Source organism: Muntiacus reevesi, chromosome 19, assembly GCF_963930625.1.
Source record: "Muntiacus reevesi chromosome 19, mMunRee1.1, whole genome shotgun sequence".
Classification (NCBI taxonomy): Eukaryota; Metazoa; Chordata; class Mammalia; order Artiodactyla; family Cervidae; genus Muntiacus; species Muntiacus reevesi.
Window position 1 is genome coordinate 45,124,169 of NC_089267.1, and position 25,755 is coordinate 45,149,923.

General features: G+C 32.1%; 1 protein-coding gene across 4 annotated transcripts in view; it reads right to left on the minus strand.

The window, feature by feature from the left end:
* GRIK2 (glutamate ionotropic receptor kainate type subunit 2) overlaps positions 1–25,755 on the minus strand; it is a 721,691-nt gene that overhangs the window by 143,471 nt on the left and 552,465 nt on the right. For all 4 annotated transcript variants that reach the window (XM_065911321.1, XM_065911322.1, XM_065911323.1 and 1 more), the window contains exon 12: positions 19,089–19,312. In XM_065911321.1, the coding sequence (XP_065767393.1) occupies positions 19,089–19,312 (224 nt within the window). The remainder of the gene's footprint in view (positions 1–19,088; positions 19,313–25,755) is intronic.

Genomic DNA, 25,755 nt, shown 5'->3' on the forward strand with positions numbered 1-25,755 from the left:
GGGCAGGAGTTTGAGTAAACTCCGGGAGTTGGTGATGGACAGGGAGGCCTGACGTGCTGCGATTCATGGGGTCGCAAAGAGTTGGAAACAACTGAGCAACTGAACTGAACTGAAGGGACCACTATACTTACATGTGAAGTGAATCCCCTAAAGGGCAAAAGAAAAATGCCATCTAACAATGCATAAAGATACCTGAAAAATTATTAACCTGATAACGTGTATGTGGGTGTGTGATAACGTGCTGCATATGGGTGTGTGTGTTTTGTGAGCTGTCGCATTTTACTATCACTCTCTTTAGTTATGGCTATCCAATCATTTTGTTAGAATGTTTACAGCATTCTTTAAGCTCTAAACCATCTCATTTGTTTAATTATGACTCTTTGTGACACTTTTGACTGTAGCCCACCAAGTTCCTATGTTCATGGGATTTTTCAGGCAAAAATACTGGAATGGACTGCATTTCCTTCTCCAGTGTATCTTCCCCACCCAGGGATCAAGCCAGCGAGTCCTGTGTCTTCTGCATTGCAGGCAGATTCTTTACCTGCTAAGCCATTGGGGAAGCCCTCAAGATAAATGGCAAAATCTATTAATTAAAAGGCAAGCCTAGGTGGTTACTGTAATTTTTATATAATTAGAAAATGAGAACATCTGAAAGCCATGTTATTTCAATATATAATATGGTCATATAAACATATACACTATGATTTAGGGCTATGTGCCTAATGTATAAAACCATGCTACATATTTATCACCAAAAAAAATTCACAAAATTATCCACCTGCTTAATTTGATAAGAGCTGATGACATGCCATCTTTATCTATTTATCTTCTATCTGTTATCAATTTAAGGCTGGAAGAATAAATTTAATTTGTTATGTTTTCACTTAAGGCAAAAACAGTAAACATTAGATTAGTTTGGGTTTTGCACCTGGTTAACTTATTTTATGCTCTAATGCATGAATCACTAATATGTTTAGAGCTTTTATGTTCACAGTAAAACACTGTCAGTGATTCAATCAAAATACCTTTTCATAAATATGAATAAAACTTTCCTTATTTTAAAACACAGAGAGTTAAGAATTTAGGACAAGTAATGCACAGCAACATTGATTCATAGCCACTGTAAGATTATCTGAATATTATAAAAAATATGGATACATTTAATGGATTTGTATATAAACAATGGCTGAGAAAACTTAAAACACTAATGATATAACTTATTACGTAGTTTGAATATTAAGACTTAAAATAGCATTTGGCACATTTATTTAATGCCAGAAAAAGAATCATTGCCTTATATTATTTAATAACATCGGAATAAGCTTCAGAGAATGATGATATTCTATTGTTTGGATAAAGGCATTTTATAAGTTTCATACATATAAGAAGGTAGATCATCTTTCAAATACTTTTACACACATAATATAATGTGAACCTTATCATTAATAAATACCTTAATACCAATGTTTGAAAATTTACCCGGTAGCCCTCCTTATGACTCAACCTGGCTATTCAAGTTTGCTTCTTGTTTTGGACATTATAGTAAGCTACACCGATCACATATGAGTTTCTACTGTTTTTATAATCAATTTATAGTATGATTGAGTAATTATTTTAATAATTTCTTAGAATCTGCCACTGGATATAAACAGGAGGGATAAATTCAGCTTACGGAACATTTTTTGTTTGCTCAAAACAATTCCTTAAACCTTTTCTTAAATTTGAAACTAATATTGTCCAGTCTTGTTCCCTAAAATCATTTTCTTTCAACTGTACATCAGGAAATAACTCTCCTTGTCTAATATTACTTATATATTTATCTTAGCTCTACTGTATTTTATTATCTCTGCATCTATATCAATGCAATATGTGGTTGTTAGAAATGTTATAGAAAATACACACTACATAGTGAGATGAATTTTGTATAAAGCCAACCTTACTCTATTACCACCTATCCTGTATGTGATGTTTGTCTTCTTTTGTGGGCAGAGGAAGTAGCTTTAACTTCTAAAACTGTATGCTAGAATAAAATCCTGGGCAAAATTGAGTACTAGTTAACTTTAACTAAGAAAGCATGCATTTAAAGACATCTTATATTTGTATGACATAAAACTAGATTAGTAGAAAGTAGCAGTAAACAGTAATAGTAGATTAGTAACTGTTCAGTAAAATATAAATCAGATTATGAATTCTCTATCACTAACCTATGAAATTATTTTCCTTTATATTAGTTCCTTCTATGTTATATGTAAAATTTTAGAACACAGTTAATAATTTTAAGGAAATTACAATATTTTCTAAAATGTACTATTATTCTTTCCAGAGAAAATTCCCTAAGCATTTGGATTTTGAAAATGGCATAAGAATTATATTGGCCAAGAGTCCTGGAAGTACCATTAATTCACAATATTTTAACTTCTATATAATAATTTTGAGTACAAAGAGGGACTTCAGACTATTTAACATACACAAAATACTTATGCATTAGATTAAAATAATGTCTTTCTTTTGTTCTTGGATATAGAAAAATACACTGCTTTTTTACTCTTTGCAAAACACTAAATTTTAAATAATTCTGCTTAATTCTTAAATTCTGTAACTGCATATAATAGGTTAGTTTTATACAATTCACGTCTTAAAAATAATCATATCAGAGCTTACATACTTTATAACATTTATATTAGTTATGTGTTCTCAAAATTTAAAACATTTCTAATTAATCAGAATTTTTTTCTCTCACTGCTTCTTATATTGCATTTACACAAATAAGACTTTGTTTTGTCATGCAATTAAGAATTGTTTTTAACTTGCGGCAAATGAGAATGAATATATACTTGCATATATATGAATGCCTGCGTGTATGCTAATTTGCTTCAGTGTGTCCAATTCTTTGTGACCTCATGAACTGCAGCCCACCAGGCTCCTCTGTCCATGGAACTCTTCAGGCAAGAAAACTGAAGTGGGTTGTATTCCCTTCTCCAGGGTATATATGTGTTTATATACACTGTTCTACACACATATATAGCCATTTATTTTTAGAGAAAACTATATCTTCCCAAACGATGAATTTTTCTTCTGCATTTTTATTCATTTAAATATATTTACTTATTCTAAGCCAATAAATTAGGAAATATGCTCATGAAAGGCGGCCAAGAAGTCCATCTGTCTGTTCATTTATCTGAGCTATCAGTTCTTTAATTTCTCAAAATATTTTTATCTCGAGCTCAACTATCTGATTCATTTCAATAAACTGTTCCAACTTCTAGCAATAAATAACTCTTAAACTCAATCCCAAGTGAACTTTTTAAAATAAGAAAGTAGCTCCCTCCTTCAGTATCCGAAAGTTCTCCACTCAATCTGAAATCACTTTAGTATATATTTAAAGCACTTAAATTATCAATTCACATCCCTCTGTAGAAATTTCAAGTACATTAGCTCAACTGAGTTCTATAAGCTACATAAAGCTAGTTCAGTTCAGTCACTCAATTGCATCCGATTCTTTGCGACCCCATGGACTGCAGCAAGCCAGGCTCCCCTGTCCAACACCAACTCCTGGGGCTTACTCAAACTCATGTCCAGTGAATTAGTGATGCCGTCCAACAATCATATCCTCTGCCGTTCCCTTCTCCTGCCGCCTTCAATTGTTCCCAGCATCATGGTCTTTTCCAATGAGTCAGTTCTTCAAATCTGGTAGCCAAAGTATTGGAGTTCTGCTTCAGCATCAGTCCTTACAATGAATATTCAGGACTGATTTCCTTTAGTATTGACTGGTTGGATCTTCATGAAGTCCAAGGGACTTTCAAGAGTCTTCTCCAACACCACAGTTCAAAAGCATCAATTCTTTGATGCTAAGCTTTTTTTAGAGTCCAACTCTCACATCCATACATGACCACTGGAAAAACCGGAGCTTTGACTAGACAGACCTTTGTTGGCAAAGTAATGTCTCTGCTTTTTAATATGCTGTCTAGCTGGCCATAGCTTTTCTTCCAAGGAGCAAGCGTCTTTCAATTTCATGGCTGCAATCACCATCTTCAGTGATTTTAGAGCCCCCCAAAATTAAAGTCTCTCACTGTTTCCATTGTTTCCCCATCTATTTGCCATGAAGTGACTGGACCAGATGCCATGATCTTAGTTTTCTGAATGTTGAGTTTTAAGCCAACTTTTTCACTCTCTTCTTTCACTTTCATCAAGAGACTCTTTAGTTCTTCTTCGATTTCTGCCATTAGAGTGGCATCATCTGTGTATATGATGATACAGCAATCTTGATTCCAGTTTATGCTTCATCCAGCCCAGAATTTCTCATGATGTACTTTGCATATAAGTTAAATAAGAAGGGTTACCATATATAGCCTTGATGTACTCCTTTTCTCATTTGTAACCAGCCTGTAGTTCTATGTCTAGTTCTAATTGCTGCTGCTTAACATGCATACAGGTTTTTCAGGAAGCATGTAAGGTAGTCTTGTATTCGCATCTCTTGAAGAATTTTCCACAATTTGTTGTGATCCCCACAGTCAAAGGCTTTAGCATAGTCAATGAAGCAGAAGTAGATGTATTTCTGGAATTCTTTTGCTTTTTCTATGACCTAATGGATGTTGGCAATTTGATCTCTGGTTCCTCTGTCTTTTATAAACCCAGCTTGAACATCTGGAAGTTCTCGGTTCACATACTGTTGAAGCCTAGCTTGAAGGATTTTGAGCATTACCTTGCTAGCATGTGAAATGAGTGCAATTGTGCAGTGGTTTGAACATTCTTTGGCACTGACTTGCTTTGGGATTGGAATGAAAACTGACCTTTTTCAGTTCTGTGGCCACTGCTGAGTTTTCCAAATATGCTCTCATATTGAGTGCAGCATTTTAACAGCATCATTTTATAGAATTTGAAGTAGCTCAATGGAATTCCATCACCTCCACTCACCTTGTTCACAGTGATGCTTCATAAGACCCACTTGATTTTACATTCCAGGATGTCTGGCTGTAGGTGAGTGATCATACCACTGTGGTTATTCTAGCCATTAAGATCCTTTTTGTATAGTTCTTCTGTGTATTGTGCCACTTCTTAATATCTTCTGCTTCTGTTAGGTCCATACTATTTTCTCCTCTACTGTGCCCATCTTTCCTAATATGGTATTACTTATTAATAAACTGATGGACATAGAAAGAGACAGCTTTGATAGATCTAGCTGGTATAATTTTCAGACAATGAAAAGATCACTGAACTGAAAATCATGGTGGATTGTTGTTTAGAACCTAATCTGAATTTATATAACTTCAATCTTGTTATAAATTATAACCATAGACTTTTTTGTATATATATCAACATATGACTATAAAGTAAATAAATGTTATATTTGCATTGATTCTAAAAAGCAAATAAACAATACTTGGTCTAAATTAGATGGTGTTGCTGCCATTTAAGAAGCTTTTATCTAATAGCATTTTTCATTCAAACTAGGCTAAGACCTAACCTATAATACTTTCTATTAACTATAAAAGAGAGTGTGTAAGAGGAGCTAGAAGGCCGCAAACAAAAGATTAACATGAGCAAATGTCTTGCAGGATGGACCATATAATCCTTTAATAATTGCATTCCTTTTAAGATGAGCCATTCAAAATTGCTACCTGTCCAACCTGCATATTATAGCCAACTAGAAGCATGTAAAAAAAATTGCTGTTTGTCCCAAGACGGGCCATTTTAATATCACTGTAGTTGAGTTTTAAACACTTCAGGCTCACATGTCTGCTGAAGTAACTCCTTTTATTCCCTCTAGAAAGAGTTTAGCATCTAAGATTTTGCATTATCTCTAAAATATTGTATAATACATCTATATAGTATGCTATGGAGCCTACACATGTCTTAAGGCTCCAACTTCTTCCTTGCTTTAGAAAAGTTAGGGAAAGCACTGAATGCTGGAATATTCCATATCAATAATACAGCAGAGCTATTTTCTACAGGGATGAAAATTTGTATAGGGTAACAATTCATGCTTCCTGCACAAAACTAATTTGGTAATTTTGTGTATCAAGAATATTTGACAGGAGAAGACAGAAAGTATACAGGACCTCTAAAATGTGAAATATTTACACTTATTTTTCATACAGCTAAAGATAAGCTTCTTTAATATGTTTAAAAAAAAAAAGAAAATAACAAAACAGGAAGGAGATAGTCAGGCTGGTTAGAGGCAGGCACCCTGAAAACAGATGACAGCTTCAGTCAAAGAATAGGGAGGCACAGAGATAGAAGATCCCAAGTTTCCTGATACCACATTTAAGCAGCTGTTTCAATCTTTCCCGTCTTAAGCCTCCAGTAGAACAACAATTCTCCTATTTATTTACATAACTGTTTCATCAGATTTCCCATTACCCACATGTGAAACAGTTCCTATTAGCATAGCTCTGAACCTATTACTTAAATTTTTAGAGGATATTACTGATGTTTATATTAGTACTGAATACTCTTAGAAAATGTATCTTTTAAGATTTTTGATGAAAAGTTATAAGCAAGGAAGACCATTTTATTTCAAACATTTTCCATGTAAAGAGTTAAGGTTTTCTAATAGGATGATAAAATTAGCACCCACAATGACAAATTGCATGAGACTGTCAGATAGCTAACATATTCCTCAGTGCATTTTTTCTTCTTAGTTATTTTAATATGTAGTTGACTTTAAAAATTATGCAAATTGTTTAGATATCAAATTATTTCATCAGTGAAGGGATAAATTGATATTTAAGTTTAGAATTACTTCAAAGCTTCTAATATATTAATAAAAACCCAACTGTTAACTTCTTCTTTTGAAGTTTTTTGGTGGTGGTTTAGTCACTAAGTCCTGTCCAACTCTTGCGACCCCATGGACTGTAGCCCACCAGGCTCCTCTGTCCATGGGATTTCCCAGGCAAGAATGATGGAGTGGGTTGCCATTTCCTTCTCCAGGGGATCTTCTGGACCCAGGGATTCAACCCCTGTCTCCTGCATTACGGGCAAATTCTTTACTGACTGAGACACCAGGGAAGCCCTTTGCAGCTAGCTAGCAATAACACAATAACCTTGTGTTATTGAGAAGACTCTTGAGAGTCCCTTGGATAGAAAGGAGCTCAAACAAGTCAATCCTAAAGGAAATCAACCCTGAATATTCATTAGAAGGACTGATGCTAAAGCTGAATCTACAATACTTTGGCCACCTGATATGAAGAGCTGACTCATTGGAAAAGATCCTAATGCTGGGAAAGATTGAAGGCTAAAGGAGAAGCGGATGGCTTCTTCTTTAGCCTTCGAAGGGAGAAGAAGGGAGATGATGAGAGGGTTCACTCATCTTATCACTCAGTAAGATAAGGATCACTGACTCAGTGAACAAGAATTTGAACGAACTCCAGGAGATAGGGGAGGACAGATGAGCCTGGTGGGCTGCAGTCCACTGGGTTGCAAAGAGTCTGACACAACTTAGCAACTGAACAACAAAACCTTCATCTTTCTGATACACCCTGCATGTATCTATAAATACATTCCACCTGGATAATTTGCTATTCATTTTTATGACCTTTGCTTTCCCCTTCATTTGAACCTGCTATATATCTAGCAGTATGCTGAAGCCAGCTCATACTGGCTTGTGAGACCTAATTTTTCACCAGTCTTCCCAACTCCATGTTCAGTGAGACTCCATTGGTAACTTGATATTAGCTAGAGTGGTAGTATTTAATACCATGAAAATTGGCAATAACTACAAATCAAAGCCTCTCTCATTGGTGTAGTCAGTTACTAAACAAATTTTATCATACCACTGAATAATACAAATCATTCATGTTAAAATTCTATGCCTTACATTTTTCATTAATTAAATTTGGCACTGTTTATTTGGTAGCTTTAATATCAAAAAGTAACCAGATTTACAGAGTGAAGCACAAGGATTATCTGTACATTAATGCTATAATAATATGTTATTGAACATATTATTTACTAGATCTAAATGGTTTGGAAGGGCTTAATGAGATGGTAACAATGATCAGTTTCATTGATTTGTAATTTAGTAATGACAAATTTAAACTGTAATCAGTTGTATTAAAAATGGAATCTTGAGAGATACTAAATATTACTATCAACTATAAAGGGATTACTAGAAAAAAATAAATGTTTTCAAAATGTAGGACTTCCTACTGATTTCCATTTAAAATTTATATTTGATTTAGGAAATAAACTTCAACAATAGGCTAATTTCAGATTCTTATGACCTATGCTTATTTTAAGAAATATTTTTTAAATAAACAAGTCATGAGGATGTACAACAACTTATTTATATTTTAAACTATCTCAGACTGCTTTTATTGAATGGAATAAGAAAAGGCCTTATTATAATCACCTATGAGTTATTTTAAGATTTCTGAAGGAAAGGCATTATTTTGGTTTCCATAAAATCCAGACTTAAATTTTACTAATGTAAGATAAAAAATATAGATTTCTACACATAAAACTGGAATCTTTCTTTTTGAATTATACAATGGCTTTTCTGTTGTCTCATTAAATAGTTAAAATGTCATTTTTTAAAAGACACTCAACTGTTCAGTCAAATTAAACTGAGTGGCTTTAAACTGAGAATAAAAAGGAAAATATCTAACATATCAACATTGCATCAGAAAAGATAACTTTTTTCTATCAATTTCTTACTTATATAGCTATATTTTGCAAGTGAAGTACCAAATATTAAAAAGTAGTTCTATTAAAATCAATATAAGCATAATTTACAGTTGAAAGATTCTCTCTTAGATTTACATATCAGAAGCAAGTGTTTAGCTTGCAATACACTTGCTAAAGATTTTAAAAGAAAAGTCCAGTATTAAAGCTCAAAGCAGACGGTCCTCTCATCAGTCTTATGGTTATGTGGATTTTAATACTGGAAAATGAAACAGACTATGCATTTATTTTTTAGAAAAAAAAAAGGACACTCAATAAATGAAGTTATCAACAAGAGTTAACAAGAATTTGAAGCCAGCATTAAAATGGTAGCATTTTAATTTTTAAGCATCAGTTGAACATTTAAATTGCTTTAGATAATATGCAAATATCTGGAATATACCAAAATAGCAAATAAGCTACCAAAAACATGCAAGGCTCACAAGGCTTGTTTTCTCAATGAATTTTTAACTATAAAATGACTTTAAATAAAATTTCACAAGTGGGTTTTCTGTTTTTCAATTAAATATCTTTTGAAATTTAATCTAGTGTACCAACTCTATCAATAAAATCTTTTAAACCTAAGTGTATGCACCATATACATAGTTTAGCATCTAAAACAACTGAAGTATGTTTGGAAAGTATTCACTATCTTTCTTATCAGCTCAAATATCTGAATTTTAAAAAATCAACATAAATGCTTCATCTTTTTAGCAGAAAGAAGACTTAAAACATTATCTTTAATATCTTCCTGATTTAAAAATTGTGAAGCCCTATTTGAAAATTGAAGCGGTAATATGAACATTTTGAAATCGACATGTTTCCCTGAATGTAACTTGCTTTTGCATGTCCTTCTACAAGCAAAATTTTCACTGTTTTCAATTTCTTATGGTAAAATCACCTTAGTAATATCAGTTTCCAAAACATACCTTCAGTCAGTCTAATGAACTGCTAAACTTACATTTAACACACCTCCCAGCACCCCCATTTTCAGTACCAGTAATAGTAAGGGAAGCAGGGAAACACTTACCTAAATTTTATTATGTTAAAATAATATTCAGGTGCATATTCTGAACCAACTTAGATGACAGTTGTAGCCCTATTCTGTTTATAAAGTTTATCATGCCAGTAACATTCAAAGCCTACAGTTTCACCTTTGCTTCAAATATCAAGTCCATTTAATTAACGGGAAAATCTATTTTAAATTTATTCACCTCATTTTATCATCTCAAGAGTAGTCAGGTCACATGACAATGGGTAATGTTTTAAAATAACTTTGTGTTAAGCATCTCTCATAAAGAATAGCAGGAAATTAAGTTATATCCAGATTTGGGGGTGGAAAGGAAGTGGGAATGACTTTTTATATTTGTTATAAAGTATTGAAACTGAAGTTCTGCTTCAATTCAATGTACATTAGACAAATAGAATCACCACAGTTTTAAAATGCAAATGTGTATAATTTGAATAATTACTTCACTAATAAGGTTTATTTTGAGGGGGTCATAAAGTTGTCAATTTAGTTTCTGGGGCTTCCAAACAAAATTTTAAAAATAGATATAAAACCCACATGTTTCTAACAGAAATAACATCACATTTTTACAGTGTACCTATGTATGCAATGGTTAAGTAAAAATATTTAAAACTATAGGTGTTGAAAACTAACAGAATAGTTTGTGTTGTCATTTGTTTTATAAATCTTATTTATATATAAAATAAATGATTTCAAGCTCATTCTCTTCAAATATCATATTGAAATTCCTATTGCTATTTGAAAGAGCTATATTTTTCCTAAAAAATATACATATATATACCCAACAGGATTGATATGAAAACAATTTAAGCTGAATGATGTAATTATGCAATGGAATGTAAAAAATTATAGCAATTAAAGTGTTGTGACATGCTCTAATGAATGAAGTTACATTGGTTGATGACACTATATCTCCTACTCATTAATTATTTGGATAGAGTGCATTAGGTTACATAGCATGAAGAAATAAAGTCATAAATTACCACTAAAAATTGCATCCATACATTTTCATTTAATATTGATGATATTTCTCAAAAACCCATAAATTATTTTTAAAAATCAAAACAATATCAGTAGCACTTTGTATTCTCCAGGAAAGCTCACAGCATGGTTCAGTTCTTCACTATGTGCAGCTAGTGATTTTCAGGGGAAGAAAAGTTAGCATTTCTAGAGAGTAAGTTTATAAAGCAAATTTACTCATGTATGGCCTGTGTCTCCTGCTTAGATTCCCAAGTGACTGGAAATATTTTTAAAGCTTTCTTATTTTCAAATCTAAAGAGAATGCACACCTCTTAAGTGTAGCTAATTAGGGTGACGTATTTAAGCAATCACCTGTTATCATAAAGCAATATACCACTAACACATAGTACAAATATTAATGATAGCATTCTTTTAAATATTTTTTAAAGTAGCTATGGTTTTGCTTTTTTTTCTTCTGAAATTTTTGAAGGAAAATGTAGAAGATGACTTTAATGTGATAGTCAGACCCAAGTGATAGAAGTACCTTTTATAATTTTGTTTTCTCATTTCTTCTAAATCTGTTTTCTTTTCTCTAGCACTTCCTCTGTATAACAAATTAGAATTTTAAAAGTGCAACAGTAATAGTACTAAACAAACAGAAAACATCTCTAATCTCATTTTTGAGAGGCATGGGAGCAGGAATGATATATATCTATTTATTTATTAAGCCATAAAAGTAGTTACTGAAAAAAGCTAATAAATTAATCTCTTTATAGTTCTCAAATTTGACTATTGTTGACATGTAGTGTTTATTAGTTTTCCTCCTTTTTTCTCTTAATTACTTCCTTCACATCATGCACCAGCCCCGTACAACACTACAAAAGAAGACATCCATGTAAGAACTCTTACTCCAAAGAATTGACAGCAACAGAACAGCTTCATCCAAGTAAAAAATGTGACTAATTCAGGTGTCATGCTTATGATTAAATTTTAAAAATAGATATCTCTCTGCACTTCCTAAGACAACTACCTTTTTGAGCTAGTGGTCTCAATCATTGTAACAAACATACGTAGAAAAAAGCAAGCTCCTAGAGAATATTTCCTTACTCACTATCCTTGTTTCACTGATGTCTTGCACAGCCTCTACTGTTCAAAGTGTGTGTAAGAGCTTTGATCTCTCTTGACAAGACATTGTAGATTAAAATATTTTATAATGACTATTATTCAAGTATTTTTAAAAAGATACTGACTTTCCTGGGATAGTTTCAGAACCTGAAGACCTGTCTTAAGTGGCTGAGAAACACCCCGCCCCCCACAAAGTCCAAGGGGACCACTGGAAAGAGAGAAGTGCTATTTTGTTTGGAGAATTAACACAGACAAAACGTGACTGTGATACAGCTTCTCACAAACAATTACAGTACCCTGCAGCTGAGGGGGAAGGAGCTATTGAGAAATTGCAAAATATAGAAGAAAAAGGACATTACTTGGTGAAATTCTGGGTTCTTTTTATCTTGTAGGCTCTTTCTCAAGAGTCATCTCAAAGAATTTCTTTCTAATGGTCAAAAAAGAAAAGAAAAGAGAGCAAAGAAAAAATAAAAGAGAAAGAGAAACAAGCCAACAGAGTATTGTTCTTCTCCTATGAGTTTTTTTTTTTAATCTGAATTAGCTAATGAGAAATGTACAAGAGACATGGTAGCAACTGCCAAAAAGCTACCACAGTCTTTTTCCAAATATTTCAAAGAAAAACATAATTTCTTACAAAGTACTGCTTGGCATCAGGATGTGTGCATATATGATAAAGTATCTGTGTGTGCATGAGTATACAAAATATGATTACATGTTCCATAAAGGATTCATTAAGAACAGAGATCTGCTATTTTTGGCAGCAAATAAAATAATTTAATAAACATCCAACTCCAAGTTTTTCTTTTAGCATTCTCAAGTTTCTTAATATGAGTCTATACATTGTAACTTATTGAAATCAGTTTCTGTGATTTACTGAGATAGGCATTGTTTCAACTGCTAAATTGAAATAAATCACCATAGGGTGACCAGAGTTCTCAGAAGCTCATTGTCTAAGATAGATATTGAATGGACACACTTAAGGGACTAGACAGAGGGAACTTTTTTGCTTCTAGGGGTATTTGAATTCAATTCAGTGATGGAGGCAAGTAAAGACACAGAGGCAAATAACTGATCCATAGGATACAAAGAGTGAAAATAAACTACCAAACTTGTCTTGCATTTATACTTAATTTAGTCCTAAAAATCAAAAAAATGTGAAAAAATACTTTGGAAAGAGATATGGAAATTGTAAAAGATAGTCAAGCATAATTATCTTTAAAAGAAAATGCCAACAAGCATTTGATTACAGAAGATTACCAAAAAATCACTTTAATTTTAAACTGTTTTTGTCTTACTCAACTTTTATCGTATCTTTTATCTTTGTAAATGTCTAGGATAATTATGAAATTGAGAAGTAGAAAATGTTTATTTTCTTTTATGATGATTGAGAGTCTGTTCTTTATCCAATACAGATAATTTCAGTCAAAAGCTCCACTGTGTAAATTGTCAAGACACAATATTCACCATAGCTAAAAAAAGTCACTGATTCAACTTAATTTCAATTGATTTTGTTTTATCAGTTTCAAAAACGAACTTATTTCTGCATTAGTGACTTCATTTATACTTTAAAACCATGAATATTATTGGAACCATTAAAAATAAAGAGGTAAATTATTTTATAATTAGTTTACCTAATAGTAATTGTGAAAAAAAAAGGCCTGTTAACACAGAAGTAGCCCTAACTTGTATGGAAATGTAATTTGAATGTGCATTTAGTTTTAATCAATGTGACTTTTAGGTTCATAATTGAGATATTTATTAGTATAATCAATTATAATAGTCACTTCATAGTTTTGAAAGGCATACTAGCAGAAGAGGACAACTTCAAGCCAAATTTTCATTAAATTCTAGGAAAAAATCTAAATAGGAGGAGGAATAACAGATAGGCTTCCCTGCAATTTACTTCAGTTAAAAAATACTGAAAAATAAAAGTACAATACATCTAAAATTATGGAGAGGTAAACCTGAAATGATATTCTAGTAAGAGGTGGGAAAGTTGGTGGCAAAGGCACGCAGCAAAATTGGCATTTCATTTCAGTGTGACAACAGTCTTTTTGACAGCAGGTTAGTTTAACACTGAACAGCCCACCAAAACAGTAATCCATTTCCAAGTGCATAATAATTCATTGTTGCCCTTCACTGTATATTAAATGTCACCCATCATTGTGACAGGAAATTAAAAGCTGCTGCACACGAGTCAGGAGCCAAAATCAAAGGTGCTAATGCGAACACTTTGGACAGGGTTTTCCAAACCCAGTTAAACCACCAAAAAAACCACTCTGTTTACAACATCTTCACCCCTGAGCTCCAAGAGAAATACAGAATATTTGTGCAAGTAGGAGGACTCTCAGTAAGGCAAGAGCCTTGCCATCTTGTGACCGCAGACCATGCTAGAGCCAACACGTGTATCAAGGCGGTCCGGCAGTCGCTGTAAAAATAACAAACCCTTGAGCGGGTTCTAGGCAGACTAACCCTTGCTCCCCTGCAACCGAACCCAATAACACAATAGTTCATACTCTAATGTCATAAAGACCATGCAAAATAATTCAACACAAAATTATGTAAGAAATTCCTATATTCTTTTTAACAAAGAAAATCTAATCTTACGTATTTAACAGTTTGAGTATCCCTGATTTGCTATTCTTGATGAGAAGGCCAGGTTAGTCAATATTACTTGGGGTCTTTTACTCTTTCACCTATATTTGTCCTATTCATTTGCCCATTTAAGTAACCTAAGAAATTTTTCTGTGTAATAATATCCTTACTACCAAAATTGGTATAGTATTATTTTTCTTCTTCAGAGTTTATTTGTATCTAATTTAAAATGCCAATTTCAGAATAAAATATGCAATGTCCTTATATCCTTAGTGAATATTATTAAATTTACATCAATCCTGTTGGAGGGAAATGTATATGCCATTATTACTTTCTTTTACATTCAACTTTTAGTTATTAATTTCTATATGCCAAGCTACTAAGGACCTCAGACCAAGATTTACATGCTAAATTTCCAAACAGCTCTAGTTTTCTTGGAAACAACTATAGCTAAAAGAAAATTTCAAACTCTCTAATATTATAGGGATTTAAATTGACTCATTTTATGAATAGGACATATCATATCAATATTATCTATATTTTTATAAAAGGAAATATTTGAAGCAAGGTGAAAAATAATCTCTCATTAGTGCAAAGGGTGGGTTCCCTAAATAGGCTTATTATATGATTAACTGCCATCCCTATGCTAATATATCTAGATTAAAGGAAACAAAAGAATGGAAAGAAAGAGAAAAAGATTTAGGGGCACATATGATTAAGTACAAGTCCATCATGGACAGGATTTCTTCCTAATCCTCTGTCAGCCAAGAGCTATTGTTAGAATACCTAGGGTAAGGCCATTGTATGCCTAGAATGCAGTAGCTCAGGTTCATTTTTACTCTTAAATAAGAGTTCTCAGTTAATTAAGATAAGCATGCTGATTATATCATTATGCTATAAACACCAATGTAAATGTTTGCGAGAGATCATGGACTATAAAGCCATTCCAGGACAAACAAATAAGATCATATATCTTGTTCTTAATACTCACTAAAATAAATTTAGAGAATTTTCAAGTATTTCTTAGAATTTTTCTCATAAAAAAGTGAAGGGAAATACTAAAATGGTATCATAATTTACCTTTAAATTTAATTTTAAAAATATAAAAATCTAAGAATTATTATCATTTATCAGTTGATCACAAATTTAATGTTGTTAATACTGTGATACAACAGATATTCAATAAGACTCAAATATAGTATTCTAATGATAAATAACAATCTGCTTAATGTCTTATTCCCTTTATAGTTGTATATTTTTCAGTGAAACATACATTAACAAGTCATCTTTAGATAAATATATATAAAATATATGTAATCATTAAAAATGTTGGATAACTATAAAATATTTGCATCACTTTCATTCACACTCAATATAAATGAATCTATAGATGAAAGTTATAAATTATAATGTTTACTACTTTATGGAATCCTAATTCTCCAGGGTTCACTACAGGTTTTAGAAATATTTGACTAATTGAGTGAATGATTGATAGAATAATTAAAGTGGAAACAGAAAACAAACTGAAGGTGTGGCTTGGTAGCTAACAAGATAAAGAAGATTAATTGCAACAATAATAATTGGGATAATGTTATCTGGTGACTGAGAAAAGTAAAGTAATGTCAATTAAAAATTGGAATGATATTTCAATCATTTATTATATTTTAATTTTGAGATAAAATAGATATTACATAGTTTCTCAAAATATCATATAACATAATATGCAATAATTTAAGAAATATGAATTCTGTTGAAGTGATATTACTTTAGAACTTTGCATTTTTGTGAATTTCAGTGGAAATAAAATGATATCTGAGAATTTTTAAATGTAATTTGTCTTTTTCTGTTATCTTATGGGAATAAGGACAAAGAATATGCATAAAGAAAACTTGATTTTAATTCTGACATCAGTAATGATGTCAACTTCATCAGTGATCTCTATGCAGTATAAGATATAATGCTTATTCATAGATAAAATAAAAATGCTATGTTTATTTTGAATTGATAACAAATGATTATAATGCTATTTTGGTTCAAAAGCTAATTAAATTCTTTGCAATTGAAATCAGACATTTTGCTGTTATTTATACATCATGAACTTCTTTCACAGTAGCAGGAGTTCAATACAATGTCAGAGTGGATTTTAGTTATCCAAAATCATTTGGTTTTGGAGGTTCAGTTTAGAATTTAAACTTAATCTATTCATGAAATTTTCTTTTCATTTGAGTTTTAGTTTTTTTTTAATTGACAATATTTATATGAGATAATAATGTTGAGAATTGAAGGAAATATTCTGAGATAATATGTAAAGAATTGATTTTCACTATGTATACTTTTCCAAGAACATCAAATATATTTATTACTTAATAGAGGATACCCTATACTATTTTTAGTAGAATATTTGTTAATTTACCCATAAATGAAGATATTAAACTTAATTTTTCAAACTATATGAAACTGTTATCTCATTATTGAATAATGTGCTGAAATATAATCATTTTCAAATTCATTCATTTAATCACTGACAAAATTCAACAGTAATATTCTAAAAGTCAAAGACACTAAAAAATGGCATACCAGTTAATGGTATGTTTTTAGATAGAAGGACATGGATGTATTTCTATTGCTTAAAATTTGTATAGGTTATCATAATTCTACAGATATTATATGATTTCATGTTTATCAAAGTAAGAGCTATAGAAAATTTTAGAAGTTAAGTGCAAATCAATATCACATGATTCTATTTGCTAACAAACTTTTAAGCTGGAATTATATTCAGATGTCTCCATATTTGCTTTTGAAGCTAATTTTAGAAGATTTAGGCACAGAGTGTTAGGAATATCTAAAATTTCTAAGTTGATTTTAAAGTAATTCAATAGTCTCTGCTTAAGATCCCCTGGAAACTGATATTAGAACTTAATTTAGCTTGACTGATGCCCACACAATTGCCTCATAACTGTCTCAGGACATTTTCCTCTAGGCTTTGTTTATATCCTTCCTGAGAATTTTGTTCATTTGATTAAGAGGGAACAGGTGTACCTGCAGACATCAAAAAATAATTTTTCTATACTTCAAAATCTTTGTTTTTTTCTGTTTGTTCTGTGGGTGGGTTGCAGAATTCTTTACTCATTGAATTATTTAAGCTGTAACCCATGAACTCAAGTCTCTGAACACATATAAACCAGGATGGCTTGTGTTGGACACTATAAAAAAAAGATGCAATTGGTCCAAAGAATCTCAAACATGAGGTTGGGTTTTATTTGCACAAGATATGGAAAAAACTGGAGCTAAAAATTTATGAGCTTCATACTCCAAATTCTCATTTTGGGGGCAAAACACTCTAAAATTCAAATAAAAATTTTAACTCAATCTACCATATAACTACATATATAATATGAATATATGATTCTAATACATTTTCAGTCAAATACAACTAATAATTCTCTGAAGGACTCATGTATTAATACTGAGACTATTAGGTGGACAATTATAAGTCTATATAACATTTATGTGTAAATATATACACACACATTTCAGAAATGTGTATTATAAAAATATAATATATGATAAAAATTTTATTCTTTTCTTAACTGAATAAGTATTTTTCATTGCTAGGAAAAAGTATATGACTTCATTAAAAATGTTCAAGGAAGGACAAATATTCTTAGTGATAATTGATTGGAAAACTCCCACATAAAGTAATTGAAAAAAAAATAACCCACACATCTAATAGTTAAATTTGGATTAAAGCAAAAATATTTATATTTGTACTTTTTAAGTGTTATCATCAATGTGAAAAATTATAATTCATCTTGGATTTAGAGTTCCCTTGATAGCTGATAGAATATAAATATTCAAAGACTACACCAAGCATTGACTTTGGAAGTCATTTGAGTAACAATGGAGCTCTGAGTCCAGGGATAGTTTTAATCTCCTTAATCAAGACCAAAAAAAAAAAGAAAAAAACTAAACCATATCAAAATAATCTATCTATTGAAAATTTGATAGTGAGGTAAACAGAAATAAAAAATGACCACAAATATTCACTTCCAGAGGGACAACAGAGTAGCAAAAACCACATATAGTGAGGTGTATCATAGACTTTAAAAGTCATTATAAGAGATAAACATACGCATTTTTCACTTAGGCATTTGAGTTCCTGATCCTGTGATTGAAATATACCCTACATATCAACAAATATAATGCAATTTTTTGTGGTGATGTGTTTATTATGTGAAAAAAAATACACATTTTACATAGAAAATCATGATAGGTTTTTATACTTAAAAAGCTTATTTTTAATCAGCATCTTTTTTTTAAAAAACCTCCTTTTAAATTTTACTACTTTGGTTTTTCTTATAAGTATTTCATTAATTTAAGTTAGTAAAACACATTGTTTTGCTGTCTGGTCCAAGGTAAATTTTCAAAATGAGGAAATAATTTTTATATCATAGTGATCTGAACTGCTTTTAGTTTCTGATTAAAAAGAGTAATCTCTAACACAGCTATAGCTTACTGACATAACCAGCATGCTTTCTGCCCAAAAAGGCATCACAGTACATTTTAATAAGCTATAGGACTTAAAAGTTCATTATTCTACAGCACTCCATGGGAAATAAAGGAAAAGAAAAGAAAAATCGATTGTGACTTTTGACAATTATTAGTTAGAAAAAAGAGGTAACAATTGCCAAAAAAATCACAAAAGTGAGCATGTTACCTGGCTATGACAAAGAGCACACAACTGACACCCAAGTAAGCCAGCAGAATATACATCCAGATATCAGGGGAGAGAGGATTCAGGAAGGAGAAGACGCCTGGGTTTGTACCGTTGGGCTTGCGGTACAAAATACTTATTCCAAGGGTCATAAAGGGCTTGGAGAAGTCGATGACCTTCTCTCGAACGTAGGTAATAGCCAGTGGAGCAACTGCAAGGTCAGCTTTCTGTAGAGAGAAACATAAAAAAGGAGAAAAAATAATGCTCTTAAGTCACAAGAAAGTAGCAATCATGGTAAATAAAACAAAGACTTTACACTTCAGAATTGTCTCAAAACAGTCACGTTAACATTTAAAGCATTCTTTACTCTGAAGTGAAGTAATAGATTTACTCTGCTACTCATTTCTGTGATTTTCTAGATTAGCAAATCCACAGTTAAGGTAAGCATGTATAGAAAGAAAAAACTATAGGATGAAAAAACTGGAAAAACTATCATACATTTAGTACTTGAATTATCATGCTATTAAACTAGCTCATAATACTTTTAATTTGAACTTTATAAACAATATAAATTGTGATTTTCTAAATACTATGGTCAAATTGTAAATAATAATAATAATGACCTCAAATTATGTAACTGATAATCAGGAAACATTTCTTTTACTGGTTTTAAAACTATAGAATACGGTTAAAATGTTTTAGTCTTTAAACAGTTAACATTGTGAAAATCCTCTTTTAATATGATTGTGTTTACTGCCTCTGAGTTTTGTTCCTATCTCTCTAATTTGTTTTATATTATTTAATGAAAATCCTTGCAGCCTTGCCTAAATCACATTAGGAAATTAGTTTTTCAATTTTCACAAAGTTGCTAATTTTCCACGGTAGCTTAAATATGTTAAATTGCTAATGCTTTTCACTCACTATGTTATAACCATCTGTCAGGGATGAACTTAAGCTCTAACGTATTTCAAAAAATAATTATAATATTTTGAAATAACAAACATTTATTTCAACCTATGATGGGAACCTATATTTCTATATTTCTTTTACATTTATAAATACATGGAGCTTTCAGAGAATATATAGAAATGCTCATCTGAAAAAGCTACAGAAAGGTGTACAGCAAAATGAAATTGGCCCTCTACTGTTCCCTTCTCTCAGGGATTGTTGGAGGACTTAAGGAAGAAATTTCTCTAAGAGGCTAAGTTTGTTGACAATATTATTCTGAGTGTGTGTTTGTGTGCATTTGTGTGTTGGGGGGGCACGGGAGGTGCTTGGATAGAATATCTTTGATAGTAGCAGTGGAGAAAGACAGACATTTCCTAACAACCAGAAAGGAAAAACAGAATTCAGGGTCCTGGGAAGAGTACAATCATATTTCACATTCATAAGTTAAGGAATATCAACTTAACACTAATAATATCCCTGGAATATTTGCTATGCAACAGGCATTGTGCTAAGAAGGTTCCTTGAATTGTTACACTTAATTATTACACAATCCTACTATTAGTCCCAGTTTCAGACACGGAAAGTGAAACCACAGATGTTAAAAACTTGCTCATTGTCACAGTGCGAATTTAGCAGTGGAACCAAGGGCATAAACCTAAGCTTTTGGAATCTATACTAGAACCAACCAAGACGTGCATCTCAGAAACTGGAAATGGAACCGTGGAGACATCATTCACTCATTCATGACAGAGTCTGCAGAACTGGAAAGGGAACAATAATGCATAGAAGCAAGGGTGGGGATTGATAGATTATAGACTCAGAATTTAGAGGGTCAGGTGCAGAGTTCAGGCAAATATATTTTCCACAAAAGAGATAGCACTTCCTCCAAGACAGAAGAAAAAGAAGTAAAGATCATGTGAAAAAATAAACAAGGAAAGTTTAGGGAAGGAAAAGTTAGGGAAGGAAAGTGATAATTACAAGATTTATATATATATATAGTATTAAGAAACAGACAACATAGAGTGGTGGTTTATTCCTAATTTGGTGATTGAATTCAGCACAGTTTTATCATGTGTCACTTAACTTCATAAACTGCCCTCCACCTGGCACACAGAAAGCAAAATTTTGTCACATATAAAATGTGTGAGTGAATATGCTTTAAACTCATAAAATACTTTTTAATTCATAAAATATTAACAAAAGTTAAGAAACAATTCAAGTAACATATATTAAGACAAATTTACTACATTATTCCAAAGATGTTGTTCCATGGGTTTATATTAATATGATTGACAAAGCATACATCAAATTTCAAAATTTATTCAGCATTGCCTAAAAAAAGTTATATTCCAATTATTAAAGGAAAAAAAAACCCACAAATATATGTAGTATGCTTTCAATTATAAAATAAATCAATCATTTGAAACAAAAGATACAGATACTTTAAACCAATTTTAAAAAAAAATGCAGAGTGGTACATGTGTAGAATAGAATATTATCCAGCAACATAAAGAAATGTGCTGTGTGTTAGTCATTCAGTCGACTCTTTGTGACCCCATGGACGCATGAACTATAGCCCACCAGATTCTTCTGTCCATGGAATTTTTCAGGCATTAATATTGTAGTGGATTTCCATTTCCTATTCGGAGGATCTTCTCAATCCAGTGATCCAACCTGCAACTCTTGCATCTCTTGCATGGGCAGGTGGATTCTTTACCACTATGCCACATGGGAAGCCCTCAAGAAATGTGCTATCAAGCCACAAAAGACATAGAAGACCCTAAGTACAACTTGCTAAGTGAAAGAGGCCAGTCTGAAAAGACCACATACTGTATAATTCCATATATATGACATTCTGGAAGAGACAAAACTATAAATGCAATAAAGAGATCAGTGAGTACCCAGACATCCAGAGATGAGAGAGTAATGAATAGGTAGAGCACAGAACAGTTTTAGGGCAGTGATGCTATCCTGTATGACACTGTAATGACGGATGCATGACACTACGCATTTATCAAAATCCATAAAACTAAGGGAAATCCATCAAATGGAAGATACAAAGAAGAATGAACCTTAGTGAAAAATATGGATAGCTAATAATATCAATAAAAGTTCATCACTTGTAACAAATGTACTACACTCATGGTGTCTAATAATAATATGGTGTCTGAAAATAAGAGCAATTGTAGGGAAAGGGGGTAAAATAGAAGAAGACATGGAATCTCTACTTTCTGCACAAATTTATAATAAACCTAAAACAGATCTTAAAATGCCTATTAACTATTTTTAAATAAGAGAGTTTTAAAACCATATCCTCAGTTAGTAGAATTCATGTTATATGCTGATTAATTAAAGCTAGGTTGTTAACTATTAAATAAAACACAAAATTTACTGAACATCACTTGTCAAAAATAAGCCATATCTAATGCACACCAAAGATATGAGCAGCAGTAAAGATGACCACTTACTTATACATTATAGCATTATCTGTTAATAAGCTCTAACCTCATTAAAAACCCATTAATAATATAATAATTTTGGAATCTAATCAAGATGCTATTATATTGAAGATGTTTATAATGAGAGCTGTGGTATTTTCTCATCAAACATCATGTTATTAAAGATTGAGCATTTGGAGAAAAGACCTTGATGGTAAAATAGAATCACCCCAGAACTTTCAATCTCTGTAGATAGAGGTTAATATAATTTAATGAAAATTGATTTAGTAATTGATTTTATTTTAAAGAATAAAGTATTCCTGGATTAGGAAGAGTCAGTAGTCAAAATTGATTTTTAAAAACGATTTCATCAAAAGAAATATAAATAAGTAAATTGTTATGTGTCACATGAATAGTACAAATGAAAAGGAGAGTTCACATCTACCATCAGATTGGGTCACAAAAAACCTTTCCAAACAACTATATTTGCATTACAGCTTGAAGAAAGAGCCTAAGATGACAAAGGTCTGAATTAGGAGGGTGATAATAGCAGGAAAACGGGATATGTTAGCAGTAACTAGCATCAAATGGATTCATCCTGGGTCAACACTGTATTGCATTCTTTGCCCATAATAGTTGCATCAATTCTCACAACAGATAAACCAAATTTGTTGTGTGATTTCCTTTCCATGGATGAAAAAACCAGAACTGTGAGAGTTTAAACAGTTTGATCCCAAAGATGATTTAACCATATTAATTTCCTACCATTTTCTGTACAATCATCCAAATACATCATGACTAATTTTTCTGCTACAGTTCCTATATTCCCCTGCCCCAAATGATCTCCCCACTTCTCCATTATACAAATTCTGTAAGACACACCTCTGATTCCTTTCCTCCAATGTAGGCATCCCTTAACATTCTGTACACATTAATTTCTCCTAAGCAAATGTTCAAGCACTTCTAAACTTAACCATGCAATTTAACACGAAACATACTTCGTTGTGTTATTTCTGAGTTTTTCACAGGTAAGTCACCTAATATGAGAGTTTTGAACGCACACATTGTTGCAATTGTATTATCAGAATGTAAGCACTTTGAAGCCTGCAGGCATTCTCTTCAATCAAAGCACATAGCACTGAACTGAGAGAATGGTAAAGTAGCTCTCCCTGGAAATTTCACAAAGATGTCTAGGCAGCACTATTTTATTAATTTAATAAGGATTAATTTACCATCATTCTATGTGAAACTCTTCCAAACTGTCTTATTTAGCCCTTGATCATAATCAATCTAACATCTCTAGGGTAATGGACAAATCTGACACCAAGGAATAGCTTAGCAAATGTTTGCTGAACACAGTTTCAATTTAAGTTACTAAAATGTTAAAAGAAAATTAAAAGGAAATCACTGAGAATTTTAAAATTAAACTTTTTTCTGATCTTGTACTAGAAATGAGATTTATTTGTACGTTAATATAATTCCTAGTGAACTAACCATCTAGGGAGAACAGACTAATTTTTTTTGTGGAGTTATATAGCTAATAGCAGTCCTTTGATTAATGTGTCATTACAGATCAAAGAAGAATGGTAGAATTTATTGGCGTAAGTTCTAATTCCATAATACGAAAATTAGATAATAAAGTATATCTTCATGAATGCCACAATGACCCAAAATTTGATCATGTTAAGAAAACCTTTATTATGAAGTCCAAGAATCAAGGAACATAACAATGTTATGTTATTTGTGACCTGATCAGTGAAACATCTCATGCATACTTCTGAAAGTTCTTGCAATTTAACAATAGAAAACCAGTTCTATACAGCTTTTTTCCATAGTTTTCTGAAATGCTTAGTAAAAGTGTAAAATAACTAAAGTAGTAAGCGCACATGAATAAATTGGAAAGTTTTAACTGATTTAGTTGACATTTAAGCTAGTTAAAAAATGATGTGTATTAAATTAAATGTCACTTATCAGCAGTGGCACACTTTGCCAAATTCTTCACAATGTATAAATGTGAACAAATGCTTTGCCTCTGAGTGTACGTTCAGAGAAACACAGTTCATTTTCTGTAAATATGGTAGAGAATCCTCCCAGTTGGAATCTTGCATACCTGCTTTCAGTCTTGTGCAATTAGTATCTGTTCTTCATCTGAAAACCAGAAAGGTTTTTAGATTTTTTTTTTCAGCTATTTCTTTTTTTTTTTTTTTGAAGGATAATTGCTTTACAGAACTTTGTTGTTTTCTGTCAAACATCAATATGAATCAGCCGTAGGTATACATATATCCCCTCCCTTTTGAACCTCGCTCCCATCTCCCTCCCCATTCCACCCCTCTAGGTTGATATAGAGGTCCTGTTTGAGTTTCCTGGGCCATACAGCAAATTCCCGTTGGCTATCTATTTTATACATGGTAATGTAAGTTTCCAAGTTATTCTTTCCATACAAATCTCACCCTCTCCTCCTCTCCCCCCATGTCCTTAAGTCTATTCTCCATGTCTGTTTCTCCACTGCTGCCCTGTAAATAAGTTCTTCAGTACCATTCTTCTAGAGTCTGTATATATGTATGTTAGAATACGATATTTATCTTTCTCCTTCTGACTCACTTCACTCTGTATAATAGGTTCTAGGCCCATCCACCTCATCAGAACTGACTCAAATGTGTTCTTTATATGGCTGAGTCATATCCCATTGTGTAAATGTACCACAGCTTCTTTATCCACTCATCTAGGATGAGTGGATGGACATCTAGGTTGCTTCCATGTTCTAGCTATTGTAAACAGTGCTGCAATGAACAATGGGATACATGTGTGTTTTTCAGTTTTGGTTTCCTCAGGGTATATGTCTAGGAGTAGGACTGCTGGGTCATATGGTGGCTTTATTCCTAGTTTTTTAAGGAATCTCCATACCGTCTTCCATAGTGGCTGTATCAATTTACATTTCCACCAACAGTGCAAGAGTTTTCCCTTTTCTCCACACCCTCGCCAGCATTTATTGTTTGTAGACATTTTGATGGCTACTCTGACCAGTGTGAGGTGATATCTCATTGTGGTTTTGATCTGCATTTCTCTAATAATCAGTGACGTTGAGCATCTTTTCATGTGTTTGCTAGCCACCTGCATGTCTTCTTTGGAGAATGTCTGTTTAGGTCTTTTCCCACTTTTTGATTGGATTGTTTGTTTTTCTGGCATTGGGTTGTATGAGCTGCTTATACATTTTGGAAATTAATCCTTTGTCAGTTGTTTCATGTGCTATCATTTTCTCCTATGCTGAGTGTTGTCTTTTTACC